This window comes from Scomber japonicus, chromosome 4 (assembly GCF_027409825.1).
Source record: "Scomber japonicus isolate fScoJap1 chromosome 4, fScoJap1.pri, whole genome shotgun sequence".
In the NCBI taxonomy this organism is placed as follows: Eukaryota; Metazoa; Chordata; class Actinopteri; order Scombriformes; family Scombridae; genus Scomber; species Scomber japonicus.
In genome coordinates this window covers 10,681,871-10,700,205 of record NC_070581.1, presented here as the reverse complement: position 1 = coordinate 10,700,205, position 18,335 = coordinate 10,681,871, and the positions used below count along the sequence as shown (strand labels likewise).

Below are 18,335 nucleotides of genomic sequence, written 5' to 3'. Positions count from 1 at the left end.
CTCTGTCTGACGTCTCTGGCCTGCAATAAAAAGGGTCATACCTGCAAGCTGCCAGCTGTGGCTTGTTGCACTGATTGTCCGTCAGCTGTGGGATGTTCAAGGTCAGCTCGGAAAAAGAAATTTCAAACATAATTAAATCACAGCAAACCAATATATTAAACTGACCCTGTCACATCCCCCCACAGCTAACAGTTGGCAGTCTCTGCAACAGTTCTCACAGTCTATAGCGCTCTGGTGATATTCACCGTCGTACAGGTGCTTCATTAACTTCTGCAGGCATGTTGGGGCAGGCACACAGTAGAACATAGGCAGTTCTGCTGGTCTTCCTCCAGTCAATTGTGACGCTGGGGGTCATGGCTGTGGCAGGGAACCTGCACACAGTCCGAGAGAGTTCCTGTGCAAAACCCTCTCCCTTCCCCGGCGTCTCTAGCCTTCCTGGCTCTGGCGTCTCGCATCTCTGGCCTTCCTGGCTCTCGCGTCTCGCGTCTCGCGTCTCTGGCCTTCCTGGCTCTCGCGTCTCGCGTCTCGCGTCTCTGGCCTTCCTGGCTCTCGCGTCTCTAGCCTTCCTGGCTATCGCGTCTCGCGTCTCTAGCCTTCCTGGCTCTCGCGTCTCTAGCCTTCCTGGCTCTGGCGTCTCTAGCCTTCCTGGCTCTGGCGTCTCTAGCCTTCCTGGCATGCGCCGTAGTCTCGTGGTGTCGTTCCCACACCTCTTGACGCCTTGGACCTCTTTACGGCCTGGATGTCAGGGTCGGTCTGTTGTTCAGCCACCCAGTTGGGAACCTGTACCAGGGGATCCTCCTCTGGTTCCACTGCTGCTGCTGCTGATGTTACAGCAGCTGCAGTGCTGGTTGTCGGCTGCTCTGGTTGGGGGCAAGTTGCAGGAAACCGGGAGAGGGCATCCGTGTTGATGTTCTCCCTCCCAGCTGGGCTACCCAGCGTTGCTCCACTGCACCCAACCTGGCAGACTCGGTTCTTTTGTGTCCACATGCATCCTCCTCTAATAACAGGGCGTCCTGTCGAAGGGCATTGAAGACTCATCAGGGTGCTGGCGGCATATCTCCTCAATGCTTGAGTTCCACATTTGGACACCCAAGTTTGGTACCCATGGTGCACCCGGAAAAACAGGCATCATCATCATCATCATCATCATCATTTTTTTAAAACTTGTAAAAATGGTAAAAGCCACCAAAATAAAAGTGTAAAACAATATCTTGGTTTTAACTCTGCTCAGGTACCTGATCCTGCCGTCAACGCCAGAAAATGTCACGTGGTTGGTTTGGTTTAAAAGCCGAAACAATAATTTAGTTTTAAAATGTTGCCAACAACGCCACCTAAGTTGAGGAGCTTAGGACTCCATAATTGCAGATAGGCTTACAGGTTCTTTTTATCAGGACGGAGCAGAGTTAAAAAACCACATAAAAATATATAAAGTTCACCAGGATTTATTATAAAACAGTCCAAAGTCTTTTCCCAGTTCCAGACCGTCCTGGAGGTCCTTCCCAGGACTGGATGCTGATTTTCATTCTCGGAGATGATGGGGGGGTGAGACCTTCTTCCTCCTCCGGATCTACTCGTTCCCTCAGTCCGGTACTCCGCCTGTAGACACAGAACACAACCGCCAGCCCTCTGTCGACACACCCGTCTACGCTCTCACTCCCTCCTCTGCCTGGCCCTACAGCTGGCCTTCCCAGTGTCTGCATTTTGGATTTACGAATTAACACTCACGGTTTTCCTGGGTGATAACTGAACGTCATTCACCCAGGCTGGAGTAACTACGCCGACAGACACGGGCCGCTGCACTTCAGGTAGGAGGATCTTTCTGCGATGGTAGGTTCTCGGTGGCCTGCTGGTTCTCCGGCTGGTTCCTCATCTTCTCCTTCTCCGGCCTCTCTGGCCTTCCTTCGTCTCTGGCTCCTCTCTCTGGCTCATCTCTCTCTGGCTCATCTCTCTCTGGCTCATCTCTCTGTCTGACGTCTCTGGCCTGCAATAAAAAGGGTCATACCTGCAAGCTGCCAGCTGTGGCTTGTTGCACTGATTGTCCGTCAGCTGTGGGATGTTCAAGGTCAGCTCGGAAAAAGAAATTTCAAACATAATTAAATCACAGCAAACCAATATATTAAACTGACCCTGTCACATCGGCACACATTACATGTTACATTCGTTATGTCCTTTTCCTCTCTGGTACATCCACTTCTAAATGACCTCAGGGCTCCCTTTGTATTTGTCTCACATAGGGTCCACTTGTCAGAAGGGCGGCGAACATACGGTAATGATGCCCAGACAGGGTTTGGTAAGTGGTCAGACGGCTGTGAACTGCAAAGCAGATGGACTGATGTACCCTTTACTGAGCTGAATGTCATTGGCTGGCATTTCCCACCATGCCTCATGGATAAGACTGCTGAAAATGCCCCCAAGCAGGAAGGAAAGGCCCACCTCAGTTTAAAGATGTACAAGGAAAGAAATGATTGGGGTTGTGATCAGGTTTCCCAAAGGGAAGTGCGAAACTTCCTTGAATATGTATGTAATATATTTCTAATAAACAACTTTGAAAGAAAGTGGTTGGATATGTTGGAGAAGACAGGCTGCTTGTACAAGGTTGTAAGCTCAATTTTTGCTCTCTGAAAAAGATCCTATCAGAGTGACTGTCAAAGACTATAAATGAACCACTAAGGAGTGATTATTAGCAATGTGTGTATGCTTGTAACAGTGTGGTCATAGTCCTGATGGTGACTACAAGAATCATTGTTTTATTAAAGCTTTACTAGAAGTGTTTTTCAGGGAGTGTTTGTTTATTTGACATTTATCTCAGCCTATCACAGTCTGCCTAGGTGGTTGTTGCAAACCCCAAAACTCTCAGAGGCTTCCTGGGCTGAATCCAAATGTTTCTACCTGTCCCACACTCACAGACTTGAGGACTTTAGCAGTCCATAGCAGTGAGCTGGAGGTGACAACAGAACAGCTCTCTTAAGAAGAAGAGTATTAATCCTTGGAAATTTGACAACAATTAAAACAAGAACAATCAATAATGAACTCAAAGTCCACCTACACATTTTTTGCAGAGCTTTCACCCACATGTCATGTTCTCTATAAGAAGATGGGTTTAGTCCAGTTGATAAAACAGACTTTAAAATCAGTCTTATTATTGATGTTATGCAGTGAGGCTTGTTGCACTCAAGTTACCTCAATTTACCAATGAATGTGCCAATTACCATTCAGAATTGTAAGAAAAAATACTCTGAGATGAGGATCTTACCATCGGTCACATCCCAAGCAACAACTGAGGTCTGAATTCCTCATTTTATTCCCTCTATACCCAGTGAGTTTTTATAGATTTCAGACTTATATAAAGGCTTTTCTTTGCCCTTATTTGGATGATTATGGCTCTGTTAAGTTGCTGAAAGGGTGATAAATGATAAACCCAAACCCATGCTTTAAAATGTTCCTACCAACCAAAAAACATATGAAAGCCTTCATTGATTCTGAATTTGGATCAATGAGATCTGCCTTTTCTCATTTACGATCTTCATCCAATGAGAAGCCAAAAAATGCCACCGGAACACAAAAAACAAAAAGTGTTTATAACAACGAGTAGTGGAGAGACGATAAGGTCTAAGTGTTTTTTATCCCTTCCCTTCTTTAATTTGGAGTCTGCCGTTGGCAGTAGCAATAACTGTAGATTAGCAGTAGGGGGATTTCTCTGGGGAGAGAAGCTACAGAGGAAATCGTTCCAGGCCGTTCCTCGGCAAATGTTTTTCTTTCCAAAGGCCAGATCTCTCTGCTTCATTGTCTTTGCAGCCCCCGTATTTCCGCCAGTTTTACGGCTCTTCTGAGGGACAATTTGTGTGTTGAGCCCTGGTTTTATTTGTTGGTGCTCGGCGAAGGGTAGGAGAAGATGTCAAATGAAACCCATTAATCACCACACAGGCTATAAGAGATAATTGTGAAGGGAGAGAGAGAGAAAGACATTGAGAGAGGGTGAACGAGTGAGCGGGAAAGGAGAGGTAAGCAAGGGAGAAGAGTCGAGGGAGAGCAAACAAAATAAATCAGAGAGCGTGCTGTGGGGATTCTTACATATAATAGCTTTTGCCTTCAATTTCCTCACTCACTTTTTCTCCCACAGCGCTGGGAGAAGGTTGATTGAGTGCAGCAGAAAACTGAAATATTAGAGTAAATACATGACTTTTCAAGCCCCCATGATGCTCAATTGATGGCGCCTTGTACCATTTGTTTAAATTACATTGCAGCATCGAGCCTGAGTCCAGTGACATGGCACAGACAAGTACTTTATGAATGAGTTGTGAATCTGTGGACTGACTGTAAAACTGAGCAACAATAAACATGTCACCTGCTGTGAATGATACTAGTACTCTTTGGGACAATCAATCATAATTATAGTTGAGGAGCAATAACTTCTTAAATTAAAATGCATTGTGTACGAAGCATATACTGTATATGTAATGCATATATCTTTATCCTTTTTTTTCCAATAGTGGAGTTGAATTGAAAAACAAAGTCTTGGGGGGCAATATATAGATTTATTTAAGGGGCAAAATGCAGAATGTCAGAAAAATCTGTGGCGTAAGAACAGATAGATGTAATCTTTTATCTAGTGTATGTATTCTCAGGCAGTTGTATATGGTGGCAGATGTAGATGCAGATCAGATTGTCTTTTACATTGCAAAAAGAAAAAAATCAAAAAAATCAAACAAATGAGAGTATGTATGGATGTGAGTCTCATCTCAGCAGGGGAATTTATCCGGGAATCATGAATGAATCATGAATATTTCCCATGATGCGGAAACGAATGGGTCATGTTGTGGACCTCAAATGATAAAATGAATTATTTCTCAACTGCCAACACTCTGTGAACTTCTGATGAACTAAAACTTTCATTTACATAATTAGTCCAAACAGCAGACAGGCACATCCTGTGTGAGTCTATACAGTTCACTAGATCAGTTGCAAAAATATTCTAATGTGCACCAGAAAAACATTTGTCATTGTTCCTTCATATTCAAATATGGCACACAATAAGACTGTGGTCATTTGCAGGACGAATAAACATTTAAGTGATACAGACCATTTATCAGTCATTTCAAATTAATTCTATAAACTTTAATAACCTGCAGAGATATGGAATGGCACATGCAGTTCATCAATTCTTTTATACCTGCTTTTTTTTTGTCAATGCAACGTATGTGCTGTCGTCATTACTTGATTATTCTTTGTCTATTTGCATTGGATTTTCTTCAGCTGCAGTACATTGAGCTGTAGTTCTGATAACTGTGAAGGCCATATTCACATTATTTCCATGCTTATTCAACCATTCAATGACTGCTTGTGTTCTAAATGCAAGTATAAGCTATTCTGATGTATTTCTATTTATCACTAATTTCCTCTAATCTGTCACCTGTCTGTATAAATTACAAATTCCAAGATCACATCTCCACTGAGTACAAAGCTTGGATGTATTTTTCGGAACTCGATAGTTGAGTCAAAGACGATGCCTATTCAGTTAAATGTAAATTGCTCGCTTGATGTATAAGAAAAAACATGTTTTCTAGCTTCTGGGTTTGCTTCTGCATTGTGTGACCTGCTGAACATGTGCAGTAATGTCCATAGACTTTACATTGGGATGATACCACCTGTATGAACTAGAGCACTACCGATATATCAGTCAGCTGATATTATCAGCCAATACTGACCGATCACAGATACAGTATATCAGTATTGGTGAATCTTTTGTCCAATATGTGGCGATATTTTCTTATTTAGGCAGCATTTTTTTGTATATTTGATCTTTTTTCATAATTAAACTTTAATTTATACACATGTTTATTTTTGTTCTGTTTTGTTTTTATTTTATAGCTACTTATGAGTATTAAATTCCCAACTGTGTTTACTGTTTCAGTGCACTGATGTCATTTAATACAACAAGGTTTATAGACTGTAAAATATAATTTCTCCATTACATATCTTTGTCACATTTGATGGATCATTACAAACAAATGTATGTTTATGTATATATTCTGTGCATATAACATTATTGGAAAATGTATTGATATTGATCAATCAGGACGTAACCACGCCCTAATGCATACCCTGCTTTATCGTCAAATATAACATCAGGGAGGCCAAAATGTCACAAATGAACATCATACTGCATTGAAGAAGGCTTTAAACTAGGGATTGAGACCATAAACACATTTGAAAACGTTTGCTGAGGTTAGAAATCAAGTGAGAAGTTGGTGAATTCTCCATTGACTTGTATAGAGACGGAAGTCCTTTTGACATCAAAATGGTCGCCCCCTGGTTGCTTTTTGATAGAATGCAGTTCTAAGTTACTTACGCGTTGGCTTCATTTTAGAGGACCAGAACTCCCCGCCTGGTATGACCTTAGATAGACTGGCAAGACAAAACATGATGAAAGTTCCTCTGAATGCTTATAATATGTTTGCAGATATTTTTCTGAGAAACTGAAACTTAGCTATGTCAACAGTAAACTTTAGCTAACCACAGATCACTGCAACAATGATCTCTCTGTTTTTGGAGAGACCAAAACAGATGCACTCAAGCAAGATCAGGCCAAGACTGCCTAGTGGGAAAGTTTTAAATCTTTGCAGCTACTGGGGTCATTAGAAACACTTCATTAGTAACACTTGCAGGAGCAGCCACTGATAAATTATGGCCATGTAAAATATTACTAAGTGCTCCTTTAAGAATTGAACTGGATATATTGAGTAAGTCTTTCTGGGTGTCAGAACTGAAAATCCAGCCTCTTTGTTCTAATCTGCTCTGTAAATGAGGACAAGTTCATGTATTGATGACTAGCACATTGCCGACTTTGTACAAGACACTGCAACTGTATTCAATACACTGTCATCCTGTTTTAATCCTCAGAAAGCTTGACTGATATTGATCATTCTGCATATGAGTCAATGGCAGTGTTATTTGGTGATGTAAGAGTCAGTCTCCCACTTACTGTGCCCTGTGCCAGGGTTCTGCATGGAGAAAACACACATTTGATTCAGATAGAGATGTTTCACAACAGAATTAGAAGGCTGTCAGTGGCTGCCAAACTTTCGCAAGAGGATACCCAAATGTGCTGATGAGCGGAAGTTGGGGAGGTGGAAATTATCTTGAAATACAACACTCTCAAGCAAAATAAGTGTGAACTGTCACGGCTCGCTCCAAGAATTCCTGTTCTCATGTTGCTCACATCATTGAAATTGGCTCGGGCCTCACGGTTTTCTGCCACTTTTATGGTGTCTATTTATTGTTGGATGTTGAATCATTTTACTTATCCACCCTCAAGATACGTAGCTTCATTCAATGTGAGGCCTTTGATTTAAGGCTCAATTAGCAAAAAAGCACCACAGTTGCTTGTTTATAACTCTGGGTGTCAATGATGCATTGATTTTAAGGGTTCATAGGATTTTTACTGTTTCCACGTAAGACATAATGCATAAAGCACTGAATCACATTGCTTTCACCAGATTGGACTGAGACCAAATTAGAGACTTTGTCATAGTTATGACTTCAATATTTTGTAATTTTAACAGAGTATCTCATAAATACATTTGAAAACATGGAATTAAAGCTCTGAGATCTGTATCTCATTACAAGACAAGAAACTCATGATAATTATGTAATTATTTTTTCATAAGCTAGGCCACTGATTTCAGAATTATGAGATCTGCATCTTACATAAAGATATCATAATTATGAGATAGTGGAGATGCTGACCTCGTAATTAGGCAATAAGTACTCCATTTTCTTCCTTTAGTGAATGTTATTTTCATCTTTAGTTGCATTGTGTGAGATGATGTATTTCTAATGTATTAATTACGATATATTTTCAGGCACAGTGCTGTTAGAGTGTATGCCAGTAATCCAAATACACACATACACTTGTAGTTGAATTATTTTATAACAATAAATGTTACAATTAATATTTTATCATTATTTGCAAGACTATTAAAGGATTAGTATGATTTATTACAACAAAGCAACTTAGCGCCAAGCTGCTAACTCTACAAGAAGAACAAAGGAGTGACCAGTTTCCTCTGACCTGCATTATCAAGACAATGTACTCCAAATACTGTATTTGACATCAGAACCACAAATCTTCCAAGCCTGGCTCATCCACCAACCTACAAAATTGGCAGCTAACATAGCAGCACAGCAAACAAGGCACACCAAGGAACCTGCTCCCCTCACGGACTGTTAACATTAAGTGGGCATAGCATACTAGTGTACAGAGGCAACTCAAAGATTCCGCAGAACACACATTCTTTCTGGTGCACACAAGCATGCACACACACACACACACACACACACACACACACACACACACACACACACAGTCACTTGAACAATACCACACCTCCTTTAGTACCTTAGTTAAGTTAATATAGTTAGATGACATATTGTGTGTCTTACTTTATCTTTTAAATGAATGCTTTTGAATACACAAGCCTGTCTATTTAATATTGCAAAGGGGTGAATGCTGCCAACCTCTACTATTGAAAACGCTTCACCTTCACTAGCTATTGATACAGTAATTGTGGTTGTAGTTATTAATTGAATCAGAGTTTTAAATTGATAGTTTTGTATATTTGATGAGTCTAAATGAATTAACTGGCAATCAATTTCCTCTTTTCAAAGGGTGGTGCCACGAGGGGAAATTAATGCAAGTAAAATTCTATTATTTAATATAAACGTTTATTATCCTGATAGCCTTTTAAGCAGTTGCATCCACAGAGTGTAATAAATTGTAGTAAATGACAATTACTGTGTAGGTGATCGATGTAGAAGAGCAACTGCAGCCCAGAATTTAGAGTCCAGACTGACTGGGATATGGTAACCAGGGGATTATATTTGAATAAACAGGCAACTATAACAAAAAAAAAGTACTGACTCCTAACTTTTTAATATGTAAATTTGTATTCAGGCTGTACACTAGCACGACACATCAACACATTTGTTTTAATATTGTCTGGTCCTGCGGAAGTTGTCGGTGTTGTGATAACCCGTCATCTTTGGTATGCTGTTAATCCATCTGTCTGCTCTGCTGTGCTCTACAGGTGGCTCGTTAGCCCAACTGGGGACACCTGGCGCTGTTGCTCCCAGGTGATAATGTCTGGTTGTAGCGAGCAGCTTCTCTCTCCTCTGACTCCTTGTTGTTGCTGCTGCTGCTGTTGTTTGCAGCTCTCCGCTTCTCCCTTCAGGCACCTGTTTTAGTTTTGGTTTAGTTATGCTGCTTTAGTTATTTCTTTTGCTCTCATCCACCTTCCAACACATATACACACACACACACACACACACACATACACACACAGGGACCACCTATGCATCACATACACCACCGATCCCACTGACTTCCACACCTCATACTTTAATCATTCAGTTACATCCTTTTAATTTGATTTAATTAGTTTAAATAAATGATCTTTTGTTCAACTTTGACATGGCGCATCTCCCTTTTGTTGTGGCCACTTAGGCTTGGAGTCATGCTCATAAATACTGATTGGGCATTCAAAGACTACAGTGATTTTTTGTTTACTTCAGTTTCCCGTTATTCCACTTAAGTCCTCATGCCTCCTTCAAGGCTAGAGCAGCAGCTCATTTTAAAATTTACATCACGTTATTTGTGAGAGGCCGAAAGCTGTGATTAAATTCACTCATTACCATCACTCTATGACTGAGCACCACAGCGTTATTTTTCCACAGGTCAGGCAGCCTGAGAACAATAATCATCATTTGGTCACTTGTAGAATAGTAAAGAATATCTTGAGGGGTGTAGGATCAAAAGCATATTAAAAGAAGACCCTTTTAAAGTAATGGGCAGTGTTTTTGAGGAGGCTAGTCGGCAGACTCAACAAGCACGATACTGGACTGATGTTAGATGTACGAGCTGCTTTTTAATGGAGTTGATTTAGTTTCACTGGGGCACATTGATGTACTTGTCATCTTTGTTTTGCTTTAATTGGATAGGCTTTCTTCTCGACACCATGAGACAAACACAGAATGAAGAAGTGAGTCTTCCACATTTTCAGCTTTGGGTGAAAATTCCAAATATATAGCTACCACCTGCTTCATTTGTGAAATAGGGGGAAAATGTCCTAAGGGTATCAATTAATAGGAGTATAAGATGATACACATGTTGTATTTATGTTTAACTGGCATATCAAAGGATAGGTTCATATTTTCTCTTTTACTTGATACGGTACATTGCAGTCTACACATGGTAACAGCAAATCTATTTTCTTCTGTTTTACACATTTAACTGGTGATTGTGTGTTGGTTTGTATGTTTTCAGCACTGCCAAAATGCAGATGACCTACACTACATACTGCTAATGTGATGCTTAGACAGCCTGTGTAGAGATTGTTTAAAATTATTGTTCAAGCTTGTTACAACTTATCTTATTATCTTATTTTTTGTAGTTTTGGCCATTGTCTTATAGCAATTATGCTGACATTGCACTCATTCAAAGTCAGATGATGCAAAAAAAGAGCTTCAATCAGATATAGCCATATTATCTAAACCACTTATCATCAAACACATTAAAATGTGTGAGTGCACAAGTATAGTAAGTACAATAAGTTGATCCTGGAAGTGAATTGCTTGGGTCATTTTTTATAGCATTCACCTTCATTTTCTCTTCCAAATGCCTGACTTGGGAGTTTTTTCACAATCTGTATAGTTATTATTGACTGAATAATGTCTCTTGTCCCTGTTAGACTCATTTTTAGTGATATGGACATGTTCCCAGATTTTAGCAATTGAAGGTACCCTGTGCTCTTGTTAAGAAAAAGTTGTTAAATTTAAAATTAAAAAAGTTTCACATACTTGACATGTTGAGTGCATTTCCTTCCTCATACAACATTACAAATCCAGTTGTTTTAAGTTTTTTAATCATGCTTTATTTACACCAATGTTAGCCTTCCAGCAGTCTTCTTCTTATTTACCCTTGTTGGTGCATTGCATCATCATCATTGACATCATGATATGATTCACACTCCTCACATGCTGTATGTGTGTCACTGAGCAGTTGCATGATGCAAACAATACAGGGACCCACTTGTAAAAAAGACTAATTTAAATGATTTTGGTGACTCCTGACCTTTTATTGAGCCACCTCGTCAAATCACAATTTACACTATACGTGAAATATCTAAATCTAATGAGCATATCATATTTTGCTTTCCAGAGGGAGGTCATCATAGTTTGTTGTTAATCCATGCATTTCAAAGAACATCTGTCCCTGTTTAGATGTCAGCTGTTTCAAAATGTGGATCGCTGACATCAGACGAGGAACATCATGTTTATCACACCATCTATCTTACAGCTGCTTTCGAGTTCAACCCTTGAATGATACTGTAGGCCTGAAACTGTTGGAAGTAAACGAGTAAAGCCGGCTGACAGATATATCGCCGCCATGACCTTGTGGTGCTGCAAATCATCAGCGTAGGGGTTGCAGTGGTGACATCAGATATTTCATTGTGACAAGAGGTCATTAAATTTATCATATGTCGTACGATTCAAACCCTATCTAGCAGTAAGAAGGGAACCCCACTTTCACTGTCAGTGCCTCTGAACATTTAACTCAAGTCTTATTCATAAACAGTAATCACTCTCCTCAAATCTCTCCCCCACCCCAAGCCAATGTCTCTATTTAACTCATCTTCGTTTTCCCACTTCTCCACTGACACTGAGGTCAATGCCATCAGCTGGAAATGTATGCCCTATCACAGAGTGAGGTATGTAGCATGAGCTTGGTTCAATAATCAGTGTCCTATATTATCAGAGTGAGGGTAGCTTTGGTCTCAGGTGGAATCAGTTGGCGTGCTGTCCCGTCTGTGTGCTGGCAGTATCAACTACTGCAGTACAGAGCTCAACGGCTTGGAAGAAAACGTTCTGCCTCACTGAAATAGCAGGTTTTTCAGGTTCAGTCTGAAATTCCCACACATTGAAGAACTTCCTTGTTGTTGTTGTTTTCATTTCTTTCCACTGAATCCTATAAACTACCAAAATCTTCTTTCACTCAATCAAACTGTGATTTTCCCTCTTTCACCCTTTTGTGCACTTTGGGCCAAAACTAAATGTCACTTCTACGGGCGGCTCAGGAGGTAGAGCGGTCGTCCTTCAATTGGAAGATTGGTGAGTAGGATGACACTACTCTTTGTTCCTCCAACACCAGTCTCAGAACTAATTGGCTAACTGATGATGATTTAGCCTCTGGGGCCAATGACCAATATGTCAGAGTTTCCGCTATAGCCAGTGGATATCTGGATAACGGATATTTGGGTCAAAATGTCCTTCCTTCCCATGTACAGTTTGCATTCTCTTTTCTTTTCTGGAGCTGGCACTGCTTATGTTTGGTCATCTTAATATGAGCTTTAATATAAGCAACAAGAAACATATTTACACAGTAGCATATTCAGAGCAGCAATAGCTTTTTTGTGTGTGTTTTTGTGGTCATGTCCAACTGATGAAGTCCAATATTCGCTCTCCTTTTAGCTCAGTTTTGCTCTCCTCCAACTCTTATAAAGGAAATGTCCAGCTCTTCAGCTTCTAAATACTCTACTTACTAGCTGATTGAGAGTAGTGAGAGTCAACAAACCAGTAAGGTTGCAGGCCAAAAAAACAAAAGATTGAGCTAAAAAGACATTGAACTGCAGGACTGGGCAATAATTGTCCATGGGTTCATCACTATATGATACGTTTCATATACATTTCACAAGTCATTTGATCCATTATTAATAATATTGATTATACCAGCTTTAAGGCAAGTGCTTTCCATTTAATGACTATATATAACTGTGTTTTTAGAATATTTTGATTGATACGTTCAGCTTGGTTTTGTTTTTATTGTATGTTGTTTGTATTACTGACATTTATTTACAGCCAAGTTTCAAATATCATTGTAATATCACCGGATGGCACATTCTGACTATTACCTTTATGCAGCTGTAACAGCTACTAAGATATTTACCTGTGTTTGAATCAACAAAAGTCAGCAATTTTGTCTGAAGTGTCTTCAGCTTGTTTTGTGTTGCTACCATGAACAGGTGTCTATGCATTAAGTAAAGCAAGTGCAGAAAGCCCTCAAAACAGTTTAGCATGCGTTGTTGATATCCTCAGCTGACAGAAAAATTGCAACAACTCCCTCTGACGTTATATTTCTGTCTTTGTCTTCTTTGTTTTGAGGCGACTGATGCCTGTGTATAATCTTTGCAGAGAGTTCAGCTGATGAGGGAAGATATCTCCTGAACCTCTACTACCTAACCTTATTGGAATATTCATGAGAGTGGAGGTAATTCCTTCTGCAGTATAGGCATGTAATATTAACACTCGTTTAATGGGCTGAAATGGAGCGAAAGCCAAACCAAACCCCTGAGTAAATACCTCCGAATAGCCTGTATTAGCCAAATGAAAACTTGCAAAGTCCTGTCACAGCAAATTGATCATGACATTTCTGCAGAGAAGTTTGTATATTTGCTTGTATATATCCCCTCTTAGTGAGTGTTTTGTCCTGTTAACAGAGAATTGGAAAGTCTGACTGTCCATCCATCAGTCCAAGACTTTACTAACTTGCTATGGATGTGCCACCCATTTCGGATGTTATTATATGATGGAATGGCCATTATCAGTAGTTATAAGCCTCATAGACATGGGTTATAGGGTTAGGGTTAGGCATACTACAGCACAACACTGTGCTGTTAACCCTTACATGCTGTTCAGGGTCAAATTTTACCCATTTTTACATTTCTTCTAGCCGGACGTCTCCCTAAATGTGACCCACAGTTTACAAAAATGAAAATAAAATTAATGCAATGCTAATTTTATATGCTTTTTTCCCAATGAGATAAATCAAACATTTATTAATGAATGATGGGGGAATTTATGAATGTGAATTGGTGTAGAGATTAACTATGAGTCAGTATATGAACAGTATGTGAGTATTAAACCAATGACCCCACTGTTACACCTTATTTTTATACAATCTGTGGGCTACACACAGCATGACTCGGCTATGCTAACAATGGTGGCCATGCTAACTAGCTGCTAGCCACTGTGCAAATGGATCTGTCATGTCTCTTTGTATTTGTCAGTTGGTGTCCCTGTTAGTTTTGGACAGGAGTCAGTTTCGTTTCTCGGGGTTGTGCACACTCTCTGACCTGCAAGGTTCTGAAATTTGGAAGAACTAACAAGTTCAATACCCAAATGCAAATGAACCCATATATCAACTTGTGTAATTGATTAAACATATTCTTGGTGGTTAATTGATTAACTGTTGACCATTGACATCCCTAGTCATAATATTCTTAGTCAGTTATGACAGTGTTTTCTGTGTGGTTAGTTTCTTAACTTAAGTGAGTAATATAGAAAACTTACCAGGTTTGCCTTTCCATATGCACTTATACAACATATGTCTCATGCCTACTAATGCAGTTCATAAAAAGTAAAAGTGTTCCTTCTACCGCTTCTAAATTTGGATTTTTCTGGTCCGAATTTTTCGACTTCAAGACGTGCTTCACTCTGTTGAAAACACATTTCTACCCTGCCCTTGCCACATATCATGTAGCTTGCACAATAGTAATTCTTCCAGCTTATCGATGTTGGCCGTTCTGTCCACATTGATTTTGTCCTCTTTTCACATCAGAAAGATAAATTATTTGACTCTCTCAACAATGGCACAAGCAGAGCCTGAGGTGTTTTAATGGACACCTTCTTCATCCGCGGCTTTGTCGATGGTCCACGTAAACACTCAGACAACAAATCTCTGTGTACACCTTGTTTCCCCTGCCAGCTGAGCACTGAAACCAGACAAAACAGAAGGTCATCATAATATACCTCAAGTCTTATCCCTCATTTTCTGCTGACTTGATACCCATTGTTGTTTGCTGCGATGTCTCGAGCAAGTCGGCGTGTTGACAGGCCTTGAAATTACTTTTGTCAAGTTTGCGGTCGCTTTCTCCTTCTTTAGATGATTTCTCTTTTGTTATCACAAAAATCAGGAATCTGTAATAGAATGTCTTCGAGAATTTTCACATGAGTGAGAGGACAGTCTGTACATGTGCTAACAAGTTCCCCGTCTTTGGGGGGAGGAAAAAAAATCTAATTAACCAATACAACTCCACAGCAAGCATTCTTGGTGTAGTAGTGCTACCTGCTTCTAAGAGAACAAGACTGATCAAACAAAGACAGCCACGGTGCTCTGAAGCCCACATTTCTTGTCTGGTTAATTAAGGAAGTGTGTTTTCTCTTCAAATAATCTCAACTACCGTGATCAGTTGACACAGTAACACAGAGAGGCAAAGACTTCAAACCAGGATTTTGGTATTAGAGTAATTGGCGATGCAACCGGGCTGAAAAATGTATACTTTTGCTAATTTCTTTGACAGAAAATAAAGTTAAAGTTCATATTGGTACTTTTGCTTTTAATATATTCTCTGCCTATTGTTAATGTAGAATAATGGCAATTTTAGGTTTAGCTTTTCTGCAATTGTACAGCAGTGGTTACTCTACAGATGTGTCTAAAAATCCAGCCTTGGAACAGAACCTTGTGTGTCACGTGGCTTGCTTCATATGTTTAAAGAAGGACTGAAGTTTCATGGAAAGTGATCTAACATCGTTTTTAATATGTGTTTTTTGAAGCCTTTAACGAACATCATTTCCCTTAAGTCCTACATATTTGCCCAACAGAGGGGAGTCCATGAAAGGTTGCAGCTAGTTCAGATATATCTGTAATAAGAGCAGGACAGAGAGGAGCATACGCTGTACCAGTATTTATACAGCACTGATTGCAAAGCGTTAGGGAGTCCCATGGATATGGACAAAACTAATTTATAGGGAAGTAAGTGCTCACTCTCTCATAGTAAGAGGGGGCAAGGCTCACTTAAAAAAATGAGAAGGAAATATCTGTACTGCTACCAGATGACTGTTCAGTGAGCCTGGGCCATAGAAGCCTTTGATAACACCTTTCCATGTTAGGATGTACTTTGTGTCGTATCTCAACTAAAAAAACATACACGCTGTAGCTTTATGTAAAATTTTGAATGCTGTATGTGTAGTATAGAAGATATTTTCATAGCTGGAGGCAGGCCTCCCCATGGGGGGGTCTAAACAGTTTCAGGGGAGGTTCAGTGAATTGAAGTGAAAAAAGTTATCAAAAGGAGATCACATAGAATAACCAAAATATGTGTGAATCGGTTTGAGGGATAGTTTAGAGATACAGTAGTTTGGGGGAATTTAACACTAATAAATGTTTTCAAACAGACTTTTTTAAAAATGTATTTACACCAATCAGGATCCCGTGGAGGCATTCAGGAACTGAACAAAATTAAGCAAGTAAACTGAGGTGAGGGGGCACCATTTTCAAAGCTTTGTCTCAAACTCCTGTTGTAGAGTATTTCTACTCTGTTATATTGCTAATTTGACTGAGTTAAAAGATCTTCATACTTCTGCCAGCACTGATGATATGCATTTCCCTCTTTTGTTTGTTTTATGGAATTTACAGGATTTAGTTTGAATCCAGTGCTGTGTGTTGTTCTCCATCATGCCATCTGATGCATGTTATGTGACAGACTTACATTTGGTACTGTAGTTCCTGCATTAAATCCCATCACATAGACAGCTCTTGATTTATACGACAGGGGCACATGATAAAAACCATGCTTTTAATAATGAGCAAATAAAACCATTGTGACAGAGGAATACAAATACCCTTATTAGCTGAAGATTATCTTTGAGCAGACACTATTCAAATAGTTTCCCGGAATGTGTTCAAAGTAATGCAACAACAACCACAGGCAAGCTATTAAAACACTGATACACTTTTTAGCTCCACGAATGCTACCAGGCTAGGGACACAGGATATTCATTTTCTTGTTATTGCAAAATTATTCAAATGAGAAAACCATCAATAATAAGATTCCCACAGAGAAAATCCCCCATAACAGGTCCAATGGGATGAGAGATTTGATAAGAGGCCATGTCCCACTGGCACAACATAATAAAAGGATTTTTGGAGCCCGACGGGCTCGGTGTTGTAGATGCTCAAGTCTGTGATGGATGCAGGAGATCAAACACTTCTTTCTATGCATATCAGTGTTTTTTTTAATAAGTCTTTATGATGGTTTTAACGACAACATAGCCCAGCGCAAATGGGGTGCTTCGCTAACCTGTGCTAATTTTTACCTCACCTCTTCAGGCTGCAGTGATAACCCAGTTTCCATTAAATATAATCTGGCAGTTTAACACTAACTATAAAACCCAATGGAGCAGAGACAGGTATTGTGTGGGTTTTAATTATCTCACCAATAGCCTTCAACAGATGCTGTGTGTTCATTTCTGTTCGCACTTAAATAGTACTGCACACAAAAAATGTGTTTTTGAGCTATGAACTAAATGATGTGACCGTGTTGTGATACAAACACATCAGTGCAGGTATTAATATTGACACTGACACCTAGTTTGTAAAAAATCTGCATTTCATGGGTTGAGAATGGCTCGTCATCTGCTGTTTAAAATCACCACTGAAAAAGCAAGGCCGAGGGTGATGTAGAGTCCACCGTCTGAGAGTTCTCTATGTCATGAAATGTATATAAATAGTAGGTTAAGTCTCCACCCTTGAGTGTGAGAGTCTGTGAAACAGTGCAGTCTTACCTACAGGATCTAACAGCAGCTAACAATAGTGCAGGCCTGCTGGAGGAAATCTAGAGGAAAAGCAGCCACAAAAACAACGGAAATCATCCTTCAGTCTCTCCCTGCTGGTAAAATCTTGTTTTAAAATGTTGAATCAGGGTGGAACTTGTCCACTGCGAGAACAGCTCCACTGGAACTGAATCAGTCCACCATGGAGCAGAGCTGTGGTTGAGTGGGTCCAGTAACAGCTCCATTTTCACTGCGATTTAACATTCGAAAACAAGATTTTACCAGTTGATAACTGCAGGAACAGGCAGCCGCAGAGGTAAAGAGCCACAGGAGGAAATGTGAAGAGGATTTCTGTTGTTGTGGCTGCCGGCTGTTCTTCCTCACGCAGACAGTCACAGACAGATCTCCTCCAGCAGGTCAGCGCCGCTGTTAAAACTGTCTTCATGTGAAAATAAAGCACGTCACACGTAGACAGGTTTATTCAAAATGACTTCTGGCTCGTTAAAATGTCGTTGCACCGTTTGCATTCCTCTCATTATTATAATCATTTTTCTCTTGCCAAGGGATGTCATGCTAAGCAACTCCTGCCATCCTGCCTCACACAGCCATACCAGCCCCCTTCCAAACATTGCCCCCGCCCCCCTCACAACCCTTTGCCCACTTTAGCATTT

At 40.1% G+C, this 18,335-nt stretch overlaps 2 protein-coding genes across 2 annotated transcripts in view; both read right to left on the bottom strand.

Annotated features, from left to right (window-relative positions):
- The window catches only part of ajap1 (adherens junctions associated protein 1), a 71,234-nt gene extending 69,480 nt beyond the window's left edge, over nucleotides 1-1,754 (bottom strand). The window contains exons 1-5 of the mRNA XM_053317370.1: nucleotides 1,726-1,754; nucleotides 1,483-1,596; nucleotides 787-860; nucleotides 254-735; nucleotides 42-106 (exon numbers count right to left, since the gene is read on the bottom strand). Coding sequence (XP_053173345.1) covers nucleotides 42-106; nucleotides 254-735; nucleotides 787-860; nucleotides 1,483-1,596; nucleotides 1,726-1,754 — 764 coding nt within the window. The remainder of the gene's footprint in view (nucleotides 1-41; nucleotides 107-253; nucleotides 736-786; nucleotides 861-1,482; nucleotides 1,597-1,725) is intronic.
- A 47-nt stretch (nucleotides 1,755-1,801) lies between these two features.
- The window catches only part of LOC128357125 (transmembrane protein 26), an 80,502-nt gene continuing 63,968 nt past the window's right edge, over nucleotides 1,802-18,335 (bottom strand). The window contains exon 4 of the mRNA XM_053317368.1: nucleotides 1,802-1,981. Within this exon, the coding sequence (XP_053173343.1) occupies nucleotides 1,802-1,981 (180 nt within the window). The remainder of the gene's footprint in view (nucleotides 1,982-18,335) is intronic.